The 21,904-nt window shown below is 35.4% G+C and overlaps 1 protein-coding gene across 2 annotated transcripts in view; it reads right to left on the bottom strand.

The window, feature by feature from the left end:
- LOC142348141 (uncharacterized) overlaps positions 1–18,016 on the bottom strand; it is an 87,985-nt gene extending 69,969 nt beyond the window's left edge. For both annotated transcript variants that reach the window (XM_075399346.1, XM_075399347.1), the window contains exons 1-2: positions 17,752–18,016; positions 1,783–1,959 (exon numbers count right to left, since the gene is read on the bottom strand). In XM_075399346.1, the coding sequence (XP_075255461.1) occupies positions 1,783–1,959; positions 17,752–17,877 (303 nt within the window). In that variant the 5' untranslated portion in view covers positions 17,878–18,016. The remainder of the gene's footprint in view (positions 1–1,782; positions 1,960–17,751) is intronic.
- Positions 18,017–21,904: the final 3,888 nt, after the last annotated feature.

Raw genomic sequence — 21,904 nt, 5'->3', positions numbered from 1 at the left:
AAAAAATTACGGCAGGTTGAAGAAAATTAGCTGGTATTTTTTCCCAGGATCCCTATTGGGTGGACAAAAGAAAAAAAATATTTTACAAAAAAGCGTTCCAATTTCATTCGATTTTGCAGTTATGCACGCTCCTTCCTTAACGAGAGTAAATATACATGGCAGCAAACATTCCTTAAAAGGCTTGCAGCAGGATTTTGCAAAAAGGAACTTACTAAATAATTACAAAGTTGTAGACAGTACAGAGTAATTTACAGAATGAGCTAAGTCAGTTATGTTTAAAAACTTCAATTCAGCTTCCAACTCACCGCAGATTAGATTAAGAAATAACGTCACGCACATAAAAGTAGCAAAAGAGCAGTGAAATAGCGGCATCAAATATCAACAAAATTGCCGTTGACGTTTGGAGCGTAAAAAATTGTAAAACGAAATAGAGTGTCAAACGACTAAACAAAAAAACCAATATCACCGCAAGAGAGCTCCGCTCCGCTGATAGCTTAGCATGCATAAGTGGCATCAAGCAAAATTAACTTGTAGATAAACAAAGCAAACGGCGAATGATACTCAAGACCTCCATAGCAATTGAAATACAAATCAAAGCAACAAGGATGTAAACAGTTTTTGTTTAAAAAAAAGTAACAAGGATGTAAATTGTGAGCATCTATGAAAAGGCTCTTTGGTTCATAAGTTTCTGTTTTCGATTCTTTAGTACACCTTAGCTATATACGTTTTATGCCAGCTACAGGTATGGACACCTGCTCAATGAAAGCAAATCGACCAAAATGCACCATGAAACAAGCTAGAAGTGTACGTATGTTTCGAGCGAAATATACAAAAAAAAAGAAAACAAAAACAATTTTTTGCTTCCAACATCGAAACATAAAAGATCAAAACTAGTCGAACGGCTGAAAAGTCAGACGAGGCTATGTTAAGTAGTATCAACGTCTAACATCTGATTTCAACCTGATACAGAACTCAAAAACAAAGCAGCAAAAAATTTAAAAACTGAATACTTGAAAATCACGTTCATCAAAACGTTGCACTAACCCGATGAACACAAATCATTAAATATCAATGCAAGTAAATCAAAAGTTTGATCAATTATCTTACCTCACAGTAAAGCGTACAAAAAATTAAAACTTTCAAAAAAAAATTTTGAAACTTTCAAAAGAAACACTAAAAACATCATCAGCGTTAGCAATTGGCGTAGTTTGCATATGAAAATGTCAAATCTGTGTATTTCTTTTATATAAAATTGCTGAAAAAGAAAAACAAAATTGAAAAATTAAAAATCGCAAAATCAAAGTTTTCGTAATTATGTTTAAAAAAGCAAAAAACTTAAGTTCCGATAATAAGCAACAAAGGAATAAATTTATCACCTAAAATCAATATGCCCACCACACATATTTCGGCAAAAAATACTGCGTTCAAGCTTGAAGCCCGCATTGAAATTCCGCGCGTGAACAAAAAATCTCTCGCTTATCGAATTTTTTTCCCACAGACTTCCCTCTCGCTCTTTCTCAACCGTATGCTATGAGATAAGAAATTCGTTGATCTTCAATTTGTCCAGCAGCTCAATCGAACCGCTTTTTTACGTGCCGCATTCCCGGTTTGAAATACAATACAACAAAATTATTGATCAAAAATCAAAAAAATATGCTCAACCAAAACTCCATTTCGAGCCGTAAAATTTGGAGCTTAAAAAAGCCGGCTGAGATCACGGAGGCGTTTACTCACAAAAGAATCACTCTTTTAATTGCCAATTCATCGACATACTGAACTCACGTCAAAACTGAGATGTTTTCTTGGAATGACAATGCTCTGGGTGAGTTGTGTCTGAGAATCACCAGTTGGGGTTATGGCAGTGTTGAGGGGTTGAAGACTGAGGACACTCTTGCATGCGACCAGGGCTTTTGAACCGTCCGGGCATACTGCAAAAGCTGCTGCAGTGTGGGGTGGTAGCTGTTTCAATACAAACAAATGAAAGTTAATGAAATAGAAAAAAAGAGCGGACTAGAATATGAATCTATGGTGAGGAACGATTCCGTGTTCTAGAGCAGATTACATGGGGTGATCAATATTACCGTTTGCATTACATCTGATTCCTAACTCGGACCCGACTAAAGCAACTATATATATATTTTTTAAATATTACAGCAGGTTGTATTCTATCAATGAGGAGCATCTTTTTACATTTTTGTGGGGGAAAATAAATTGATTATCAAAGTTAATTATCAAAGCTATGGTCATCAACTCAACAGATCAAGTTAAATAAAGCATATATCAGCCGCCTATTTTATTTCCCAACCCATGAGGTGAACCTTTTCTTGAATTTGCTTTAGTTCTGTTTCGGTAAGAACAAAAACTTGTAACTCGAGGAATAAACTTATATAGAGCGGCTTTTCTGGGTTCTCCTTCATCAGCCAAGATCTCAATGATGAGCAAACACTCAATTTCTTTTTTCAACGACAGCTATGCGTGCAGTAAAGAAATCGAAAACATGGTTGCTTGCAATCAGAAGTCTATACGGGAACCTCTTGCAATTAACATGATTGCAGAGCCGCGTATGTCGAATGGAACCTACGAAGATTTCTAAGTCCTATAAACTTCTTTTACCACCTAGCATTTAGAGTTTTGCAAAATGTCTCCGAGAATCCTCAAAAAAATCTTAAAGTCAAGGGAATGAAACTGATCCCAATGTCAGTTAATTCGGACATATTGATTGCACTTCCTCGGCAGCCGTCAGCGCAATACCTCACTTCGCCGCCTTACAAATCAAGCTGGATTGCAGAGGTGACGTAGCAGTAATCTCGAAAGCTGCTGGCTGGCCCGCATTCCAAGCTGGCAAAAAATCACCCGGTCTAGAATTATTGTCTGGAAAACTATATCTCCGCGGTCAAAGAATGCAACAGGATAATCACCCATGATATCCACAGTCCCCGATTTGCAATAGGGGCATTTTCTTTCGTCATCGTAAACTCTAAAACAAAGTTTAGCCAAGACAACATTTACTAGCTGCACGAAACAACGCCACAGCAAGGTGTACTCCAAGGATTTGAATTGGTGGCGCTGACAATCGAGCTCCTGATTGCGTTAAAGAGCAACAACAGCCGAAATTTTTCTATTGTGGACGTTTGACTTCCAAGTAGATGAGCAAATGCTGCCTCACCGCAATTTCTCCTAAAATCTCAGATCGGCTTTCGGCCTGTTACTTTTCTCAACATCGCAGACCCTTGGGACACAGAAGCAACATACGCAGCTTTAACTTCATCGAGGCAAAAGGGTTTCTAGAATATCTGGTGAAGGTTATCAAACTTTTCAATGATTTCTGAGTTGCATCGCAAAGAATAGACTATCTTTAGTGTGCCAAAACAGTAGCGTAAAGTGTACCAAAACAATAGCGTACACGGGCGTTGTGCATCATCCAGATATGCTAAGTTGTCGAGAGTTCCGCTGTTTCTGACAAGCTTCTCCAGACGAGAAGCAACAAAGTTAGCAGAGCCTAATGCAGCACTTATAATTTCAATGTCATCAGAGCAACTGCTCTTGACCATTGACGATGATATCTGTGCGTTTCATACCATGAACCGAGATGAGAGTTCGCATTTCTCTTCCCTCAGCTCTAAACCAATATACTTTTTCTATGCCTGCCATCATCAAGATACCAACAATGCTGAGCAAAAATTGGAATTTTGTAATCAGTTTCAATTATTTGCTGTCACATGTCCAATAAAAGACAACAATAAAAGAATTAACTGCTGCCAAATATCCAACAAAAAGTCTCCCAGTTGCACGCCTGACTCACGGCTAATTGAAGAATTGTTGACAAAAGTCCTCTAGGCTAGGATTAGCAAAAGTAAGTAAATGAAGGAATCTATACTAGGAATTAGAGGATCTGTTCCGCTCAGGTAATCCTACTGCCTAAACTGAAGGCTTTCTGAACTCAATTTGGAGTGTGCCACCAGTTTTCGACATCTTTAGTGTTTCTCAGATGTTATCTTTGTAACATGTACAGCCACACCAAGTTAATTTTTAATTGACTTTCAACTAAACGCCCGATAACGTCACCAACTGCAGGAGCACAGTTGCTTCAGGAAAATGATATGTTATGCTACTGAGATCCTCAGTCTGGTTCTCGGGTTAAGCTTGTCGGGTGCAATTCTTCAGTTCTTGTCTGGCGCAATGCCGACTGCTGATAAGATTCATCCTGTGCGTCAAATTTCTCTTAAAGGCAAAGAGTTTCAGCTCGGCGAATTTCAATGGAACGCAATGGAAGAGTTTCAATGGAAGGGTTTCAGCTCGGCGAATTTCAACCGTCGACGAATTTCAATGGAATACACCGCAAGATCGGAATCTTTTTTCCAAACTGTTCGCTGGTCAGGCACCTATACCTGTTCGGACCTACACCTGTTCCTTTTATACACACGCCATGAAACTGGTCTGTTGTAATGGACCGAACTAACTCACTTTTCTAGGGGACAGATTGCAGTGCCTGTTAACTGCACTAAGCAGTGAATCGCATAAAGAATATGCTCAGTCTTTTAGAGCAAGCCCACTTTTCATAATCAGGTTTCGACTCTGTGTGTATACATCTCTTGCGTCAATCTGGTTAAACAATCTCAAAACAATTTCACGTGAGCTCTCCATATTTCGTTCAAAGGAGCCACCGACTTCAGACGATATACAAAACGGCTCACTATCTATTAAACCTTGAATACAACTTTGACCATCGAGTGGTATATCATTGTTTAGTTGTTGGGAGTTTTGGAAGATTAAATTAGTCTGAAAGCATCTTGACTTCTAAATTGTACTGCATGATAACTTGAGGCGAACAAACTCTATTCATCTCGGGGAAAACACATCAAACATGGCAGATCTAGAATTGCTAAGAAATATCCAACCGGTCTCTATGTTGCGCCCTCTACATTTCTGCCTACACACTTCAAACCCAATTTTAAAAAAATCAGCACGGAAATATTGGGGGTTAAAAATCGGGTCATCAAAATTGCAAGGAAGGATTTTTGGTTTTCAACAAAAAGTAAGTTGAATCGACTAACCAATCGGAGCACGAGCAAAAATTTCATTACTTTAAAATTAGTTTCAATTTACATTTTAAATTGGAAAAAGTTAGAGACCTCCTGCATTTGATCATAGATTATTCTATATCTCATGCTGAAATTCTACCTCCCTCTGTAAAGGAAGTTCAAAAAATAATTCGAGATCGCTCATTGCAATCAATTTGTAGTTACTACAACTTTTGTTTTATTCCAAGGTTTTCTGCATATTTCAATGAACATAACCGGCTAATCAAAAGAAGAAAAAGAGCAACGTAGCAAACAGTCGGTTCTTCTTTCGTTCTTTCTTTGAAGCTTGCGCTATAGATAACAAACCATTGCTTACGTCAATTTCAACTTATATTTTATAACACGTATGACAAAAAACTTCAACTTGAATGTTTAGAAACTGACAAAAAGAACTGTGATTGAAGCGTTTTTACATCAGAATCTGAACCCTTTTCCCATACAATAAAGTTGCATTATATCTCAGTTAGAACAAAAAAATTATGAATTCAGAGTAATTTTTTTTCGAACACTCTTACCATTTATTTGTTAAGCAAGGTGCATTATTTACAAAGTTGAGTGGGGTATCGACGTCAAGTCATGGACATCGGAGAATCTTCAAGTAATTATGGAAACGACACATCAGGTATGAGTGGTGATACAAATCTGTCAAAAAAATCTTTTGATGAACTATCAAAAAATGTTGTTGATCTGGTCGAAACTAACAAGAATCAGGAATTAAAAATTCAAGAGTTGGAACGAAGCAGCAAGAGATGAACGATCGCTCGAGAGCACAAGAACGTTATACTAGCAAATCAAAAATTTAACGGAATGTGCCTAAAAATACTCCTGAAGAGAACATCAGGAGGAACAAAAGTCTGGCTATATACGCAGGTTAGTTGTTTACAGCTCGAGATTCATTTCCAGTCGTTCGCAATTTGTAATAATCGCAAATAACGAATGACAACTGATAATGAATCCTCGGGAAAACCAGAAAAGTTTGTCAAAAAACTGACTGGAAACATGTTTTTTGTGATATTCGCTGAAAATGTGTCAACCAGTCAGTGTTCTTTCGTTTTGATAAACGTAAAAAAAAATGTATGCACAGGGAGTTTCATTTTACAATAAACGAGTGGTAAAAGTTTTCTAATTCAGTTAAGAGCTTGTAATAATTTAAACGATGAAAAATACTATTTTATTGCAGAAAATCAGATCAAACTATAAAAATTTACACAATTTCGAGATTTTTTGGCACAACAAGAAACATAGCAATTGGCTATATGCCTAACCGAAACGTGGCTCAAAGAAGACATCAACATCAAATATCTATCGCTTAGTAGTCACCAGCTGCTTGACACAAGCAACCGACAAATAGGAAAAGGAGGAGTTGCAATTTTTGTCAGGGAAGGCGTGGTGAAAACGGTTCTGCAGAATTTTTCTAGTAGGAACTGTTAATTACTAACAATCAAAATTGAAAGCAAAAATTATGAAAAAGATCTGGTTTTGACTGTTGTATACCTCAAACCTAATACAAGTTTATCAATACGAGTTGTCAAAAACTTTTGAGGAATATTTTGAAAAAATGACAAGCAAAAAGATGCATTTAACGTCTGGAGAATTAAATATTGATCACTCAAAAACAAATGCAAAATTTTCGACATTAGAAAATGTTCTCGGAGGGTATGATCCTAGCAATATGTCTCTGCCAGGATTCACCAGGGAGACCATTAACTCTCAAACAAGAACAGAACTGATGTGGTATATTGCTCACAGGAAGTGCAAGTAGACGTTCTAAAATCTACAATAACTGATCACTACACTGTTCAAACTGAACAAGATGAAGAAACGAAAGAAACTGGGTTAAAAACGAGTACTAAAGAAATTGGGCTGTTCTAAAAAACATTTCTGTTAGAAAAGCTAGTGTTTAAACTGAAACACAAATTACAAGGTTTCCAAGAAACTTTTTGTCTCTTCGACTGCGACTCAGACTTTGAAAAATTTAAACAAACTATTATAGATGAAATAAAACATTGTACCAGAGAAGAAATCAAAGACTCTCAGACATGTGTTATGGATCGATAACTCAATCAAAAACCTTGCAGCAAAAAAGCGAAAACTTTATCAAAGATACATGCAACAGAAAACAAATGACAATAAAAGAGAATTAATAGAATTAGGAATTTGCTAAGGAAAAGAGTGCTCGAAAAAAGGAGAAACTTTTATCAACTGATTTTAGTTAGGAACGCCAAGCGTACTACCAAAACATTCTTCGATACTATCAAAAGTTTAGGAGACACAAAAAATTAACAACAAGCTACTTTAACGCAGGAAGAGTCTGAAAATTTCTGACAAATTTTTTGCCACAATCGGAAAAACATTAGCTGATAAACTGGGTCCAGAAAAAAAACAGCACAAAAAATACAAGCGTCAATAGAATGTTTCTACACAAAATCAGCGAAAAAGAGCTCTCTGCGGCTATCAAAAACCTGAAAAATAAATACAGCTCAGATTATGATGGTCTCAACAATTTTATACTCAAGAAAATACAGTTTGCTATTGTCCCAACTCTTACCTATTTGGTCTACAAACGTTTTGAAAACAGCGGCTTCTTCAACTGCTTAAAGAAAGCCGTAATTTTCCCACTGTATAAATATAGAGATCCTAAAGTTGCAGAAATTGGTTCAGAAAAGAATGCTAAATTTTCTGGAAAAATTAAAACTACTGAACAAAAATCAATTTGGGTTTAGGCCAAAAAAGTGCACTGTTGAAGCCTTGGTATCTTTTATTGAGAGCGTCAGGCAGGATTGGGAGGATGGTATTGCAGAAACTAAAGCGGTGTTCATCGATCTCAAAAAAGCGTTTGATACAGTTAAACATAGTATTATTTTGGACAAACTAAACAACTTGGGATTTAGGGGTCACCTGCAAAATTTTTTGAAAGCTTATCTAAGCAAAAGGCAGCAATGAGTGAATTCAGGAAATGTATACTCATTTTGTAGAAGTCGATTATGGGGTAGCACAGGGATCAGTACTTTGACAACTTCTTTTTCTTGTGTATATAAACGACATAGATGATTACTGTAGTCAGAACTGCTTGACCCTAAACGCTGACGATACTGTTGTTAAACGAAAAGGGAATCAACACCTGCTGTTTTCAGCCAACCTTTGGACCTGGTTAGTGATTAACTCATAAAAAACAAACTTACTATGAACTACAAAAAAACTTGTTTTATGAACAAGAGAGCCAGACGGAGAAGTTCACAGCAACAACTAAAAATAAAAGAAACAAACCTAACACAAGGATCATCACTTAAATACTTAGGTATAGAACTGGATGAAAATCTGAATTTCGGCGATCATATTAAAAGCCTTTGCTCAAAATTAAACAATTTCTCGGGACTTTTTTTACCGGCTCAGATCGATTTAACTGTTAAACAACTGTCATTAACATACAAAGTATATGTCCAGCCTGTTGTGCGCTATGACGTACTAGTCTATGGAACAATTAACAAAACCCTAATTTTGCCACTTGAGTAAAAAATAAAACAAATTACAAGAATTATTTTTAATAAGCCTAAATCAACCTCCACTTGCCTGGAACGAGAATCAAATCACATTTACTCGATTAGAGTCATGCAGCTTTTTGAACTGAAAAAAATAACTCAAATTTTGAGAGCAGAATGCCAAATTGATTGTCTCAAAAATGTTATTACTAGAAAACAAATTGATACACTGCATGCAAAGAGAGTCCAACCAAAATAACTTAAAACTGCAAACAAAAGCAGCGCCCTATGTCCTAAAAGATTAGGAGTAAGAATACGAAAATTGCTTAACTTCATTTTTAAAATTCTATCCTAATTTTGTTTTAGAAGTGCAACATATGAGTGCAAGAGAACTTAAGCAATTCTTATCTAGTTTCAGGGACAATTTTTATCGTAAACAACTTGGAACTTTTTGCTTTGTTTTATTAACAAAATTTCGATATAGCTCATAAAATTCAGAATAAGGTTTTGAGGTTTCCCCCCTATTTTCTCTTATCATTATACACCACGCATTCACAACATTGATCATAGTAATGGTACTGGTAACAAGTGCCATCCTACTCGAGAACAATTTATTATTATTATTACCATATGGCGGATTGCTTTCAACTGCTGGGGTGGAGGGGAAGAAAGACATCAATTATTTAAATCAGGTACATGAGAAGAGCCCAGTTTGGCAAAATCATTACTACGCTTAATACGTCTGCTCCCCATTTGAGTTTGAATACGTATCATTCTTAGAAAAGATTTTGAATGCATCCATTTGTTAAAGTAATTGACCGCGTAATCATTAGCACCGATTCCAATTCAGTTTACCAAACAAATGATGCGCACGATTAATAAATCTCAAAACACTGTCTCAACTTCAGATTAAAGGGGTTTAGTAATTGTACACCAGACCAATGTATTTTCTTTTAAAAGGATTTCTTGGGTCTTTAATGAGAGACTGGGACTAAAAATTTTGTTCAAGCCCTTTCGCTACTTCAAACTACGCCACCATGAAACAACCAAAAACCGTTGCAAGATTTTATCACGTTTTTGAAGACGAAAAGTCAGCTTAAATTGCTCGAGCCAGCAAAGGAATGCTTTGAGAAAAAGCCAAAAACAGTCGAGCAGAAGACACACTCGACCACAATAGTTTCTTCAACATTTGTTTGAAAGCAGAAAACGGTTATATTGCGCATGGTTCAAGAATTTTCCCTCCGGACCATAGTAATTGAATTCAATCATTTAGGTTATTCTAGAGACAATATATTGGGAGTAAGAACCACAGTATTAGTTTTCTATATGTACAAGTATTAGTTCTCTGTGTTACTATATGAAGAAAAAAAAACAACGTAAACCTTGCAGAGTCCGTTGACAACTATTAAGCTGAACGCCGCTTTAAAATGTTAGCGTTTTTCCAGTTATAGCATCAATCTTTTCGCTTAGTGGTTATAGAACTTATAGCTTGCACCCCTCATGTAGGGTATAATTTTGCATCGGGGCAGGGGGCTATAATGGGAGAGAACGAAATTTTAGCCCTGAAAGTTTCAAAAAGAAGGTCCGCTTGTTCATTGCGTGGCACAGAAACATCCAACATTCTAATTTGAAAGCACATAATTTATCTTGGCACGTGACGTGAAATATTATTATATCTGGGATATTATAGAAAATTTTGTCTAAGCACAAAATAGTGTCTTTTATAACGCTGCTGCATAAACGGCAAATGTTAACTCGCTGAAGTTTGAAAGCACTTCGGAAAAAACTAAAAATAGGTGACTGACATTCAACTTAGAAGCAGTTCTCAGTCGCCCTTGAAATTTTGATAAATGAGGTTAACAAAAGTGTATTGTAAAATATCGGTTCATACGATCTTTGTCCATAACTTAACAATTTTAAACAACTCAGTTTATCTTGATGACAAAATCCTGTCTTTGTCTATAACTTAAGAATTTTAACAATTCCCAGCTTAATTTGATGCAATATGCACAATACTGTACACTAAGAGACTGCCTTCACATAAATTGTCCTAATTAACGATTATATTGCTCAAGTTGTCAAAAATTGACTGTTTTTTCAGCAAGATATGCGCTAGCCTAATTGTTGTGATAAACTTATTAAATAGTTTCAGAGATGTCAAATGAGACAGAGGCCAATGATCTTCCCAGCTTGAGATTTCTAGATCAAACCCCTATTCTGAACAAACAGGACGCGAAGCGGGCCAAACCTGATTCAAGTCCAAGTTCAGATACCTTCGATGAAGATTTATTTTTATCTTAAATTGACAAAATGCCTGAAAGCCGTATCAGCAGCATCATTCCCGCTTGTATTAGTCAAATTTTCACTCAAGTTCGAACGGAAATTCAAGTAGCTATTCCAAGTGCAGTGAAGCAAGCAGTAGAACAGGTCAAAGAGGAAATGAAAGCCGAAATTATCAAGCATATTGAGGACGATCTTTACTATCAAGAAGAACGCTGCAATGTAGCAGCAATGTCCCAAGCCGAAACTGTTGAAAATTATACAAGAAAGGACAACATCCGTATTAGTGGCGTTAAGGAAGACTCAGATCATACTGGTAATCGAAACGTACCAGAGAAAGATTCCGTGACCATCAAAAAAGTTATTGAAGTTGCAACATCAATAGGAGTGGAAGTCGACGAAAGGGACATCTCAACGGCACATAGACTCCCAGGCAGGAAAACGGGTGAACGCGTTATTATTGCCCGTTTTGCTAGACGGTTGGTGAAAACGCAGATACTCAGAAACAAAAAGAAGTTGTCGCAAGTTGGAAGTAATAAGAAAATCTTCGAAGACATATCACCTGCTAGAGCAAAGTTTCTGGCAATGATGAAAAGAGATCCTAGGGTTGAATCAGCCTGGACAAGGAAGGGCACGATTTTTTACCTATGGGAAGAAAACAAAAGAGTGTACAGAGTGTTTGATTTGCTTGAAACAGCCAGGAAACTGAATTATAATTTTTCAGACTTTGTTAAATGTTTCCAACCAAGCAATATTTTTCCCACCTCCTCGTGCAGTGACTTCACCTAAATCTTAAACTTCAAATTCTTGTTCACTTACTATTCTAAATTTAAACGTTCGCTCCTTAAAAAAACATATAGAGGACCTGGAAGCACTTGTACATAGTCTTGAGTCTCCACCTGATATTCTTTGCTTGACTGAAACTTGGCTATCTAAAAACGACGACCCAAAATCACTACTGGTAACTGGTTACCAAAATGTAGCTTCAAAAGTTCGTGACTCAAAAGGCGGTGGTATTATGATTCAACTAACAGCTAACTGCTCTATTCAAAAAAAACTGGATTGCGTGATCGAGGAGTCTTTATCTGCGACCATAGAAAAACAAGGTTACGAGTTCCGGCTAGTGGTAATATACAACAAACCAAGCGCCAATAAACTTGATTTTGTGGACTTAGTAGAAGTTTCGGGAACATTAAATTCCAGATGCTTGCCAACTGTAATATGTGGGGATATTAACATTGACACGATGAAACAAAATTTGCTCACGAAAAAATATAAGAACGCTATTCATTCAAATGTTTTTTTATAACACCCAATAAACCCACCCGTGTCACAGAAAAATCAGCAACTTGCTTAGACCACTTCATTTTTCAAAATTTGATAGGAGATGTTCACATACTTGAAAATCAAAGCTTTTCAGACCATTTTCCTGTTACGTTGAAGTGGACAGTGAAAGCAAATGACCTGGAAAGCAAAATTGTAAGGGATACATCATTTCTTCGTAACTGCAGTATTGTTGAGAATACTTATCTGCCTTGAGTCACGAACTTTGTAATGTTTTTTCAGCATACAGTGGGTGTGCAAATTCATGCTTTAGAGCCTTTCATCACATTTTTTTAACCGTTACTGAGCAGTACGCTCCACTATAACCCCGCACAATCGAAATTCTACACCTAAATGGTTCGACAACAAAAAAAAGAATATACGCACGCAGCGGAATCTTATTCACAGGAAATGGAAAGCAGACAAGTCAAATGGCTCTCTGCACAAGAAGTTTACAGATATTAGACTTCAATTAGAAAAAAGTATTAAAACGGCAAAAAAGGTTTATTATCGAAACATGTTCGAAAAATGTATCGGAGACTCAAGACAAACATTTAAATTTTTAAATGAGCTGTCAGGAAAACATTTGGTAAATAATGCAGTTCCAAAGCTTTCCTCGTGCATGTCGGATACTGCACCTAACTCATCTAATCTTCAAGTAGCTGAGAAATTTAATGAGTTTTTTGCTAGTATTGACAAAAATAATCAGCGTAGTATTCCGTCCGAGGCAGTCACACCCCTGACTGATGTTAATATGTTATTGAGAGTAGATCCAGTTTCTGATACTGAAATAAGTGCAACTATTGATTCACTTCCGGACAAATCTTCATCCGGTGAAGATGAGATTAGTAATATTGTGAAGACAACAAAATCTGTTGTCACGAAATACCTCACATCGTTAATTAATCAATCATTTCGTGAAGGAGTTTTTCCCACTGAGCTCAGAAATGCAAAAGTCATTCCATTGCATAAAGAGGGATCAAGACTAGAAGAGAACAATTAAAGGCCAAATTCTCTGTTAAATGTTTGGAGTAAAATACACGAGCGGGCAATGTTCTCTAGAATTTACGAATACCTGGAACATTTTAATCTTCTCTATCGCAAGCAATTTGGTTTTCGCAAGAAGTATTCCACCATAGATGCATTGGCAGAATTAACTGAAAGAATAAGAGTAAGCCAATTCAAAGTTGTCAACTTTTTTCTGGATCTACAGAAGGCATTTGATACACTAGATCATCAAATTTTCCTCCGTAAGCTAGAAGGTTATGGTATTCGTCATAAGTGCCTACAATGGTGTAAAAGCTATTTATCTAGTAGAACTCAGAAAGTTAGTTTTCGTGGCCGATGTGACATCAACTTCGTTAAATATAACTTGTGGTGTCCCTCAGGGCTCCATACTTGGACCACTGTTGTTTTTAATTTATATAAACGATTTACCAAAAGTGTGTAATCAACTTAATGTCCATCTTTCTGCTGACGACACCAACCTTTGCAGTTTAGGTTGCTCAAAAATAGCTATCCAAGATGACTTAGATAGTGTAGCCGCTTGGATAAATGCAAATAAACTTAAACTCAATATGCTAAAAACGGTTCAATTAAATTTAATAACAAGTGCTTCCAGTGAGCGATTCCACATCGCATCAGAAGAAATTAAATTGGAACCCTCATGTAAATATTTAGGCTAAATAGTTGATTCAAAGTTGCTGTTTAGTTCTCATATAGATCTTGTCATAGGAAGACTTAGTAGGCAATGTGGTATAATATCAAAATTAAGACACTTCGCTCCAAGGTACCAGTTAATAGAATATTACAAGAGTGTCATATGTCCTATCATACAATATGGAATTTTGGTGTATGGATGCTCTAGCTTCACGTCTTTAGCTCCAATCCATCTGCTACAGAAGAAAATTCTTAAATTAATTTACTTTAAGAGTCGGTTCGATCAAAGCGAAGATCTATTCTGTGCAAACAAATTTCTAACAGTTTTTGAATTACATGTATATGAGCTGCTTAAGTTTGATTTTAAATCGATTAACAGTTTCCATGCCGAAGACTATCTAAACTGTATGTTTCAGTTTGAAAGACATATTTTAACAACAAGACGAGAAAAACACATGTTACTAAAAGTGCCGTTATGCAGATCTAAATTGGAGCAAAATTCGATAAGTCGTCGGGCTTCAACATTATTCAATGTTTTGAAAATTCAAGGAGTCTTGCCTGATTCTATCGGGAGCTCAATCTATAGCCAAATATCAATGACCTATCATAATTGAAAAGAATCTTATATTCTTGGAAATGAGGAACTAATTCGAAAAGTGATTTTCTGCTAAAATTACAGAACCCTGTAATTCTAGATGCTTTCTTTACAAAATAACGAAAATCTACGCAAAAATTGTGGCGGTGCCTTTGTAGAAGGCACCGCGATTCATTTTTTGCTGTGAAAATCTGATTTCTATAAATTCTAAAGATAGTTTTTAACAATGTTTCTTCAATTCGAGTTTTTTTTATATAAAAGAATTATTTTTCTCTTCTTTTTTCAAAGTTGGCGAAGTCTGGACGTTCGCTTGAGCATGCAAAAACATGCCATAGAAGAGGTCATCCAGTAGTGAATTGTTCAAATTACCATTTAAGTTCTGTGTTATGTTTTTGAATCATTGCTAAGAAATGAAAAAAGAAATAAATTTTTGAAAAATGTTAATAAGTTTATCATCTATGTTGTATACATTTGGGCACGCTGTGAAGTAGGTCAAACAACCTCGTTGCGTGTCCTTTCCTTGCTTGAAGATAAATAATACTATGCTGATCGTTCTGCTGTACTTTGCCATTCTATTGTAAGCTTCGTTGTTTTTCTTTTTTTTCTGCTAAATCTATGCTGTTCTGTATTAATACTTTACAAGCGAGGATAAATTAACTCTCTCTCTCTCAGCATGTAGAAGTCAAAAACAATTTCAGATGAAAATTGAAGAAGCGGCAAAAAGAGGTAAAACAAAACAATGATCTGCTTGCCGAACTCAAAAATGAAAATATCAGAACAAGTTGTGATTTACAATTCAAGAAACAAAAGAACCACAGAATTCACATTCTTTTCCTGGCTGCTTTAATATAATTCTGGATAAAACAAAAATTCCCCAGTGTTTCCAAAACATTTCGTTTCAAAGTTATAAAAAGTATCGGAATCTCATATTAAAATTATCATGCAATTGCAACCAGGCTTCAAAAAATTGTTGAATAGCAGTTGTGAAAAAATCAGACAGTGAAAAAAAAATAGAAACATACCCGGCAGATTGCCGGAAAATAGCCGCCGTTGATTCCAATAAGCATGATTGGGATTGAACGAATAGAATATATTGAAAAAAAAAGATTTTTGTACAAAAATATTTTTTAAGTCCGATTTATTTTGATGGCATTTCGTAGTTGAATATACTTCTGTTTCTTAGAGAGAGGCTACAGGGGCTACTATCAACACCAATAAGCATTAGAGGTGGTAACTAAGACTTATAGGAACGACGTTCAAATGGCGGGCATCTAAAATTGGGCTTTATGGGTTTATCCCGTTTCTATTTCTGACTTCAATTTTTTATACCGACTCTGTTCATTTTGAATTGCTTTGCTTAGCAACTGATGTTCAAATTCACTTTTAGCAGAATGAGAGAAGAGAGAAACTAGCCTAGAGAAGTCAAAAAGATTTCACGCAAAATGTCGAAAAAGCGGCAAAATGGTAAAGCGAAAAAAAGTTTGACGAAGTAAAAAAAAAAAATACGAGCGTAATAGCCGGCTGAGAAGATGAGGGCGGCTATTAACAAACAACAGTGAAAAGAAACAGAACAAACAAGCTTCTCATTTATCGCTAACGGTTCTGCTCTTTTATTACCAGAATCAGGCGAGAAATTCAACTTTTAATTGACTACAAAATCATTAAAAAGTATGAACAGATTAACAAATATACTGCGTTTAAATAGAATTTGTATGAAATAACAAATGTAATAAAAATGTGGACAAAGCTCTTTCTAAATTAGACAATATTACTCAGTTTTCGAAGTTCAAAAACAAAAATCTTCAATATTTTTTTTGCAATTTCTCGAATAATTGATCTTAGTGGCAAGATCTTATTGAGTGGCAAGATCATAAAAAATGTAGAACAAACTGACAATAGAGAAAAGGTTTCAAACGTGTAAAAAAAGGCTAAACATGTCTCACTTTTTCTTCAAAAAATGCAAATTTTCATGTATTTTGATTCTAGATTGCTGTTACAAAGAAAAGATGAGTGTTGGTCCTAAAAACCCCTTTGAGATACACTTAAAACCACAAAATATCGAGAGTGAAATGATCGAAGTTGAAGTAAATTTAAAAAATCTGATCAAAATTTAAGACTATATTGCCTTAATTGGAGTCTAAATTGGTGCAAAAACTTTTCAAAAATGCAAAATTCTTGAAATCACATATGATAGTCTGGGACCATCCTAAAGAAATCCAGAAATACATTTAGAAAAACAATACTGTGAAAACATAGGGCAAATTTGCCTGTCACATTGATATCTGCACTGCTTAATGAAGTTCGACATTTTTGATAGCACATTTGAAAAACAGTCCCGTACTTGTATCCTACAGAAAGACCTACAGTTTTCGCTTTAAAGTAAATGCTTTTTTACAAGTAGAATGCAAAGAATTTTATATTAAATATTTAACTGCCTTTGACCAAATAAAATAACAGACTTATAATCAGATCAAAGTTCAATTATCCCGAAAAAGTCCTCATTCCCTGCATGTTCCTACAAAAAGTCCAATTTTTAAAAATCGAGACCCTTGTTTAAAAAAAACACATTACACCGGTAAACTCATGTTTCCCAATGGAACACAAAAAATAATATTGCACAAATGCACTACTCTAAAAACCCTCTCAGAAAAAATAAAGACGTCATTACTATGAAGCCTTATGAACAGGAGTAATTACTACGAATGCGCGGAGCTTGTAACTAAGTTTGAAATAAACAAGGTAATGAATAAAAAAATCTACAAAAAAGCTAACGTATTATATTACTGTACATGATACCTATTCACTATTCAAAGTGGATCATTTCCAAAGAAAAAATAAATGCACTCAATAGTTTTTTTTCACTGGGAGTATACATGATACTGCTTGCCGTACGAGTAGTTATCTGATGCATATCTTCATTTTTTTGAAATTTATGCTCATGACTTGGCCAAATGTAACGCCTGAAGCTAACTCGAGCCCAGAAACCTTGTTTTCCGAGTTTCTAAGATAACAAATCAACAAAAAACGTATCAAGCACTCAAAAACTTGCAATCTTAATTCTCTGAAGTTTAATCACCTTCATTAACTGTCTTCGAGTCTAGAGGTTTGTATGATCTATTAATGATTCCTTATACAATTCTTTATACAATAGAAATTACTCTTTGATGTTAGCAACGATCGCGAGTTACAAAAAGTTTAACCCCATAACTTAATGTTTTGAACCATTCCCGAATTCTGAAGCCTCATTAACTGCAAATGAATTGCCTCCAATCAAAACGCTGTGCACCACCCAAATAATGTGGTTGCCTCTTCGCCCACTCAAAGACAAACTTACCTTCTGAATAGGAATAGTGTAGTCTGGCAACAACTGGTTCGTGACATTTGTTGACCTTGACACTGACACTCTGCGGTGTCCATAACCGGCAGTCGACATTCCTCCCAGTTCGGGAGTTTGAACCATTGTTAACTCTTCATCAATTTACCAATACTTACAAGGAATTATGCCGACACTTTCATTAATACTCATATGTTTGAAAAGAGATACGCATTAATTATCTAGACTTCATGTCATGTTTTACTCTGAAAATAGGTATTTGTTAATGATGCGTTATTTTGTAACTCAGATAGCATTATCCCACACATGAAAATATATTGACCGCCATAATTAGCACTTGTTTTAAAATAAAGGTGGTAGTACATACCTGTTTTTATATAATTTTGATTTAGCAATAATTTACTAAAAATAATTGGGGTCTCAAATAGCCAAAAGTACACTTTCAAGAGGGGGATTAAATCCTACTCGCCACTGAGGTACGGCCATGGCCCGTGAGGCGGCTAAATGAACTATTTAATCCTGTCCAACTAATTTGATTGACCAATCAGAATATCGAGTAATATGAAATGAACGCAGAAGTCAACGAATCATATTGCTTCGATAAACTTTTCATCATTTTCGAATATGTTAATCTTCGACTATCCAAATACACACCAATAATGGTATGTACTGACTGCAATACATGGGCGTGACAGCAATCAATCGGATGACTTTTCCGTGGCACTTTTCCAATATTTGCGCAATTCATCGAAAAACCAACAGGTAATCTTATGACACATAACCAAAGAATTATTTTGTCAATTGACGCGAAAAGACATTCATGCTATTCATTTGATTAGCAATTTCTTGAAGTAGGACCTAAGATTTCATTAATAACAATCACAAAACTGTCACCATCTTTTAGGGAACCAACCAGAGTTACAAACAGCCAAAAAGACATCAAAAAATTGAGCTGCAAAATACGGTTTAATGGCGCATTTTTAAGAGCATCTGTAAGCATGAGCCTAGAAAATTTTAATACATGAGATAGAAAAATATTTCCTCTAAAGATCAACAACCTGTCGGGCAAAAAATGGTTTTTAATCGGTCAAAAATGATCTGTTACTGTATATTTATTCCACTATCGAGAAACGTAACTGAAATTAAAAATTGCACGAAGTTTTAGAGACGCTTCAGAGACGAAAAAAGAGCTGTTACTGGGCATTGATTCCACTTTCGAGAAACGCAATTGAATCTAAAAATTAACGTGATGTTTAAGGGACGCTTATTCCACTATCCAGAAACGTAATTGACATTGCAAATTGCGTGAAGTTTTAGAGACACTTCGGAGACTAAAAACGAGCTGCTAATGGGCATTTATTTCACTTTCGAGAAACTTAATTGACACTATATAATAACCTGACGTTTTAGAGACGCTTCAGAGACTAAAAATGAGCTGTTACTGGCCGTTTATTACACTATAAAGAAGCGTAATTGAAATTAAAGAAATAAGGTGATGTTTTAAATACGCTTCAGAGACTAAAAAATATGAGCTGTTATTGGGCATTTAATTCACTTTCGAGAAACTTAATTGACAAATAATAACCTGACGTTTTAGAGACGCTTCAGAGACTAAAAATGAGCTGCTACTGGCCATTTATTATAATATCGAGAAACGTAAAGAAAATTAAATGGCTTGTAGTTTTAGAAGCTTCAGAGACTAAAAATGAGCTGTGAGCTGTTACTGGTCGTTTATTACACTATCAAGAAAAGGAATTGAAAAAAAAATTGCGTAAAGTTTTAGAGACACTTCAGAGACTAAAAATGAGCTGTTACTGGGCATTTATTCCACTTTCGAGATACGTAATTGACAGTAAAAAATAACGTGACGTTTTGGCTGTTACTAACCATTTATTACACTATCGAGAAACGTAAATGAATTTAAAATTGGCGTGAAGTTTTAGACGGTTCAGAGACGAAAAATGTGCTGTTACTGAGCATTTTTTTCACATTCGAGAAATGTAAAGAAAATTAAAAATGGCGTGTAGTTTTAGACGCTTCAGAGACTACAAATGAGATGTTACTGGCCGTTTATTACACTATCAAGAAACGTAATCGAAATTTAAAATTGCCCGAAGTTTTAGTGACACTTCTGAGATTAAAAATGAGCTCTCATTGGGCATTTACTACACTATCGAGAAACGTAATTGAAACAAGAAAAAGAACGTGATCTTTTAGAGACGCTTCAGAGACGAAAAATGAGCTTTTACTGGGTATTTATTCCGCAATCGAGAAACGTAAGTGAAATTAAAAATAGAGTGAAGTTTCAGTGACACTTCTGAGATTGAAAATGAGCTGTTATTGTGTGTTGATTACACTATCGCGAAACCTAATTGAAACTAAAAAAGTAACGTGATCTTTTAGAGACGCTTCAGAGACGAAAAAAGAGCTGTTACTGGGCATTTATTCCAATTTCGAGAAACGCAATTGAATCCTAAAAACGTGATGTTTAAGGGACGCTTCAGAAACAAAAAATGAGCTGTTACTGAGCATTTATTCCACTATCGAGAAACGTAATTGAAGTTAAAAAGGCGTGAAGTTTTATAGACACTTCAGAGACTAAAAATGAGCTGTTACTGGCCGTTTATTACACTATCAAGAAAGTAATTAAAAATTGCGCAAAGTTTTAGAGACGCTTCAGAGACAAAAAACAGATGTTACAGGGCATTCATTCCATTTTCGAGAAACGTAACTGAAGTTGAAATAATGTGATGTTTTTGGAGACCCTTCAGAGACGAAAGTGAGCTGTTACTGGGCATTTATTCCACTATCCAGAAACTTAATTGACATTTTAAATTGCCTGAAGTTTTAGAGACGCTTCAGAGACAAAAAACAGATGTTACAGGGCATTCATTCAATAGGGCATTCATTCCATTTTCGAGAAACGTAACTGAAGTTGAAATAATGTGATGTTTTTGGAGACCCTTCAGAGACGAAAATGAGCTGTTACTGGGCAATTATTTCACTTTCGAGAAACTTAATTGACACTATATAATAACGTGACGTTTTGAAGACGCTTCAGAGACTAAAAATGAGCTGTTACTGGCCATTTATTACACTATAAAGAAAAGTAATTGAAATTAAAATTGGCGGAGACTATATAATAACGTGACGTTTTGAAGACGCTTCAGAGACTAAAAATGAGCTGTTACTGGCCATTTATTACACTATAAAGAATAGTAAATGAAATTAAAATTGGCGTGAAGTTTTAGAGACAGTTCGGAGACAAAAAAATAAGCTGTTACTGGGCATTTAATTCACTTTCGAGAAACTTAATTGACAATAAATAATAACCTGACGTTTTAGAGACGCTTCAGAGACTAAAAAAGAGCTGCTACTTGGCATTTCTACTATCGAGAAACGTAATTGAAACTAAAAATTGCGTGAAGTTTTAGAGACACTTCAGAGACTAAAGATGAGCTGTTAGGGGCCGTTTATTACACTATCAAGAAAAGGAATTGAAATTAAAACTGGCGTGAAGTTTTAGACGGTTCAGAGACGAAAAATGAGCTGTTACTGGGCATTTATTTCACTTTCGAGAATAGTAATTGAGACTAAAAAATAACGTGACGTTTTAGAGACAGTTCAGAGACTAAAAATGAGCTGTTTTTGGCCATTTATTACACTATCGAGAACCGTGAAGAAAATTAAAAATGGCGTGTAGTTTTAGACGCTTCAGAGACGAAAAATGAGCTTTTACTGGGTATTTATTCCACAATCGAGAAACGCAAGTGAAATTAAAAATTGAGTGAAGTTTCAGTGACACATCTGAGATTAAAAATGAGCTGTTAGTGACCGTTTATTACACTATCAGGAAAAAGAATTGAAATTAAAAATTGCGTGAGATTTTAGAGACACTTCAGAGACTAAAATTGAGCTGTTACTTGACATTTATTCCACTATCGAGAAACGTAAATGAAATTAAAATTGGCGTGAAGTTTTAGACGGTTCAGAGACGAAAAATGAGCTGTTACTGGGCATTTATTTCATTTTCGAGAAACGTAATTGAGACTAAAAAATAACGTGACGTTTTAGAGACAGTTCAGAGACTAAAAATGAGCTGTTTTTGGCCATTTATTACACTATCGAGAAACGTGAAGAAAATTAAAAATGG

This window comes from Convolutriloba macropyga, chromosome 10, assembly GCF_964194025.1.
Source record: "Convolutriloba macropyga chromosome 10, txConMacr16.3, whole genome shotgun sequence".
NCBI lineage: Eukaryota > Metazoa > Xenacoelomorpha > Acoela > Convolutidae > Convolutriloba > Convolutriloba macropyga.
The sequence above is the reverse complement of the archived record's forward strand: the minus strand, read 5'-3'. Positions and strand labels throughout refer to the sequence as shown.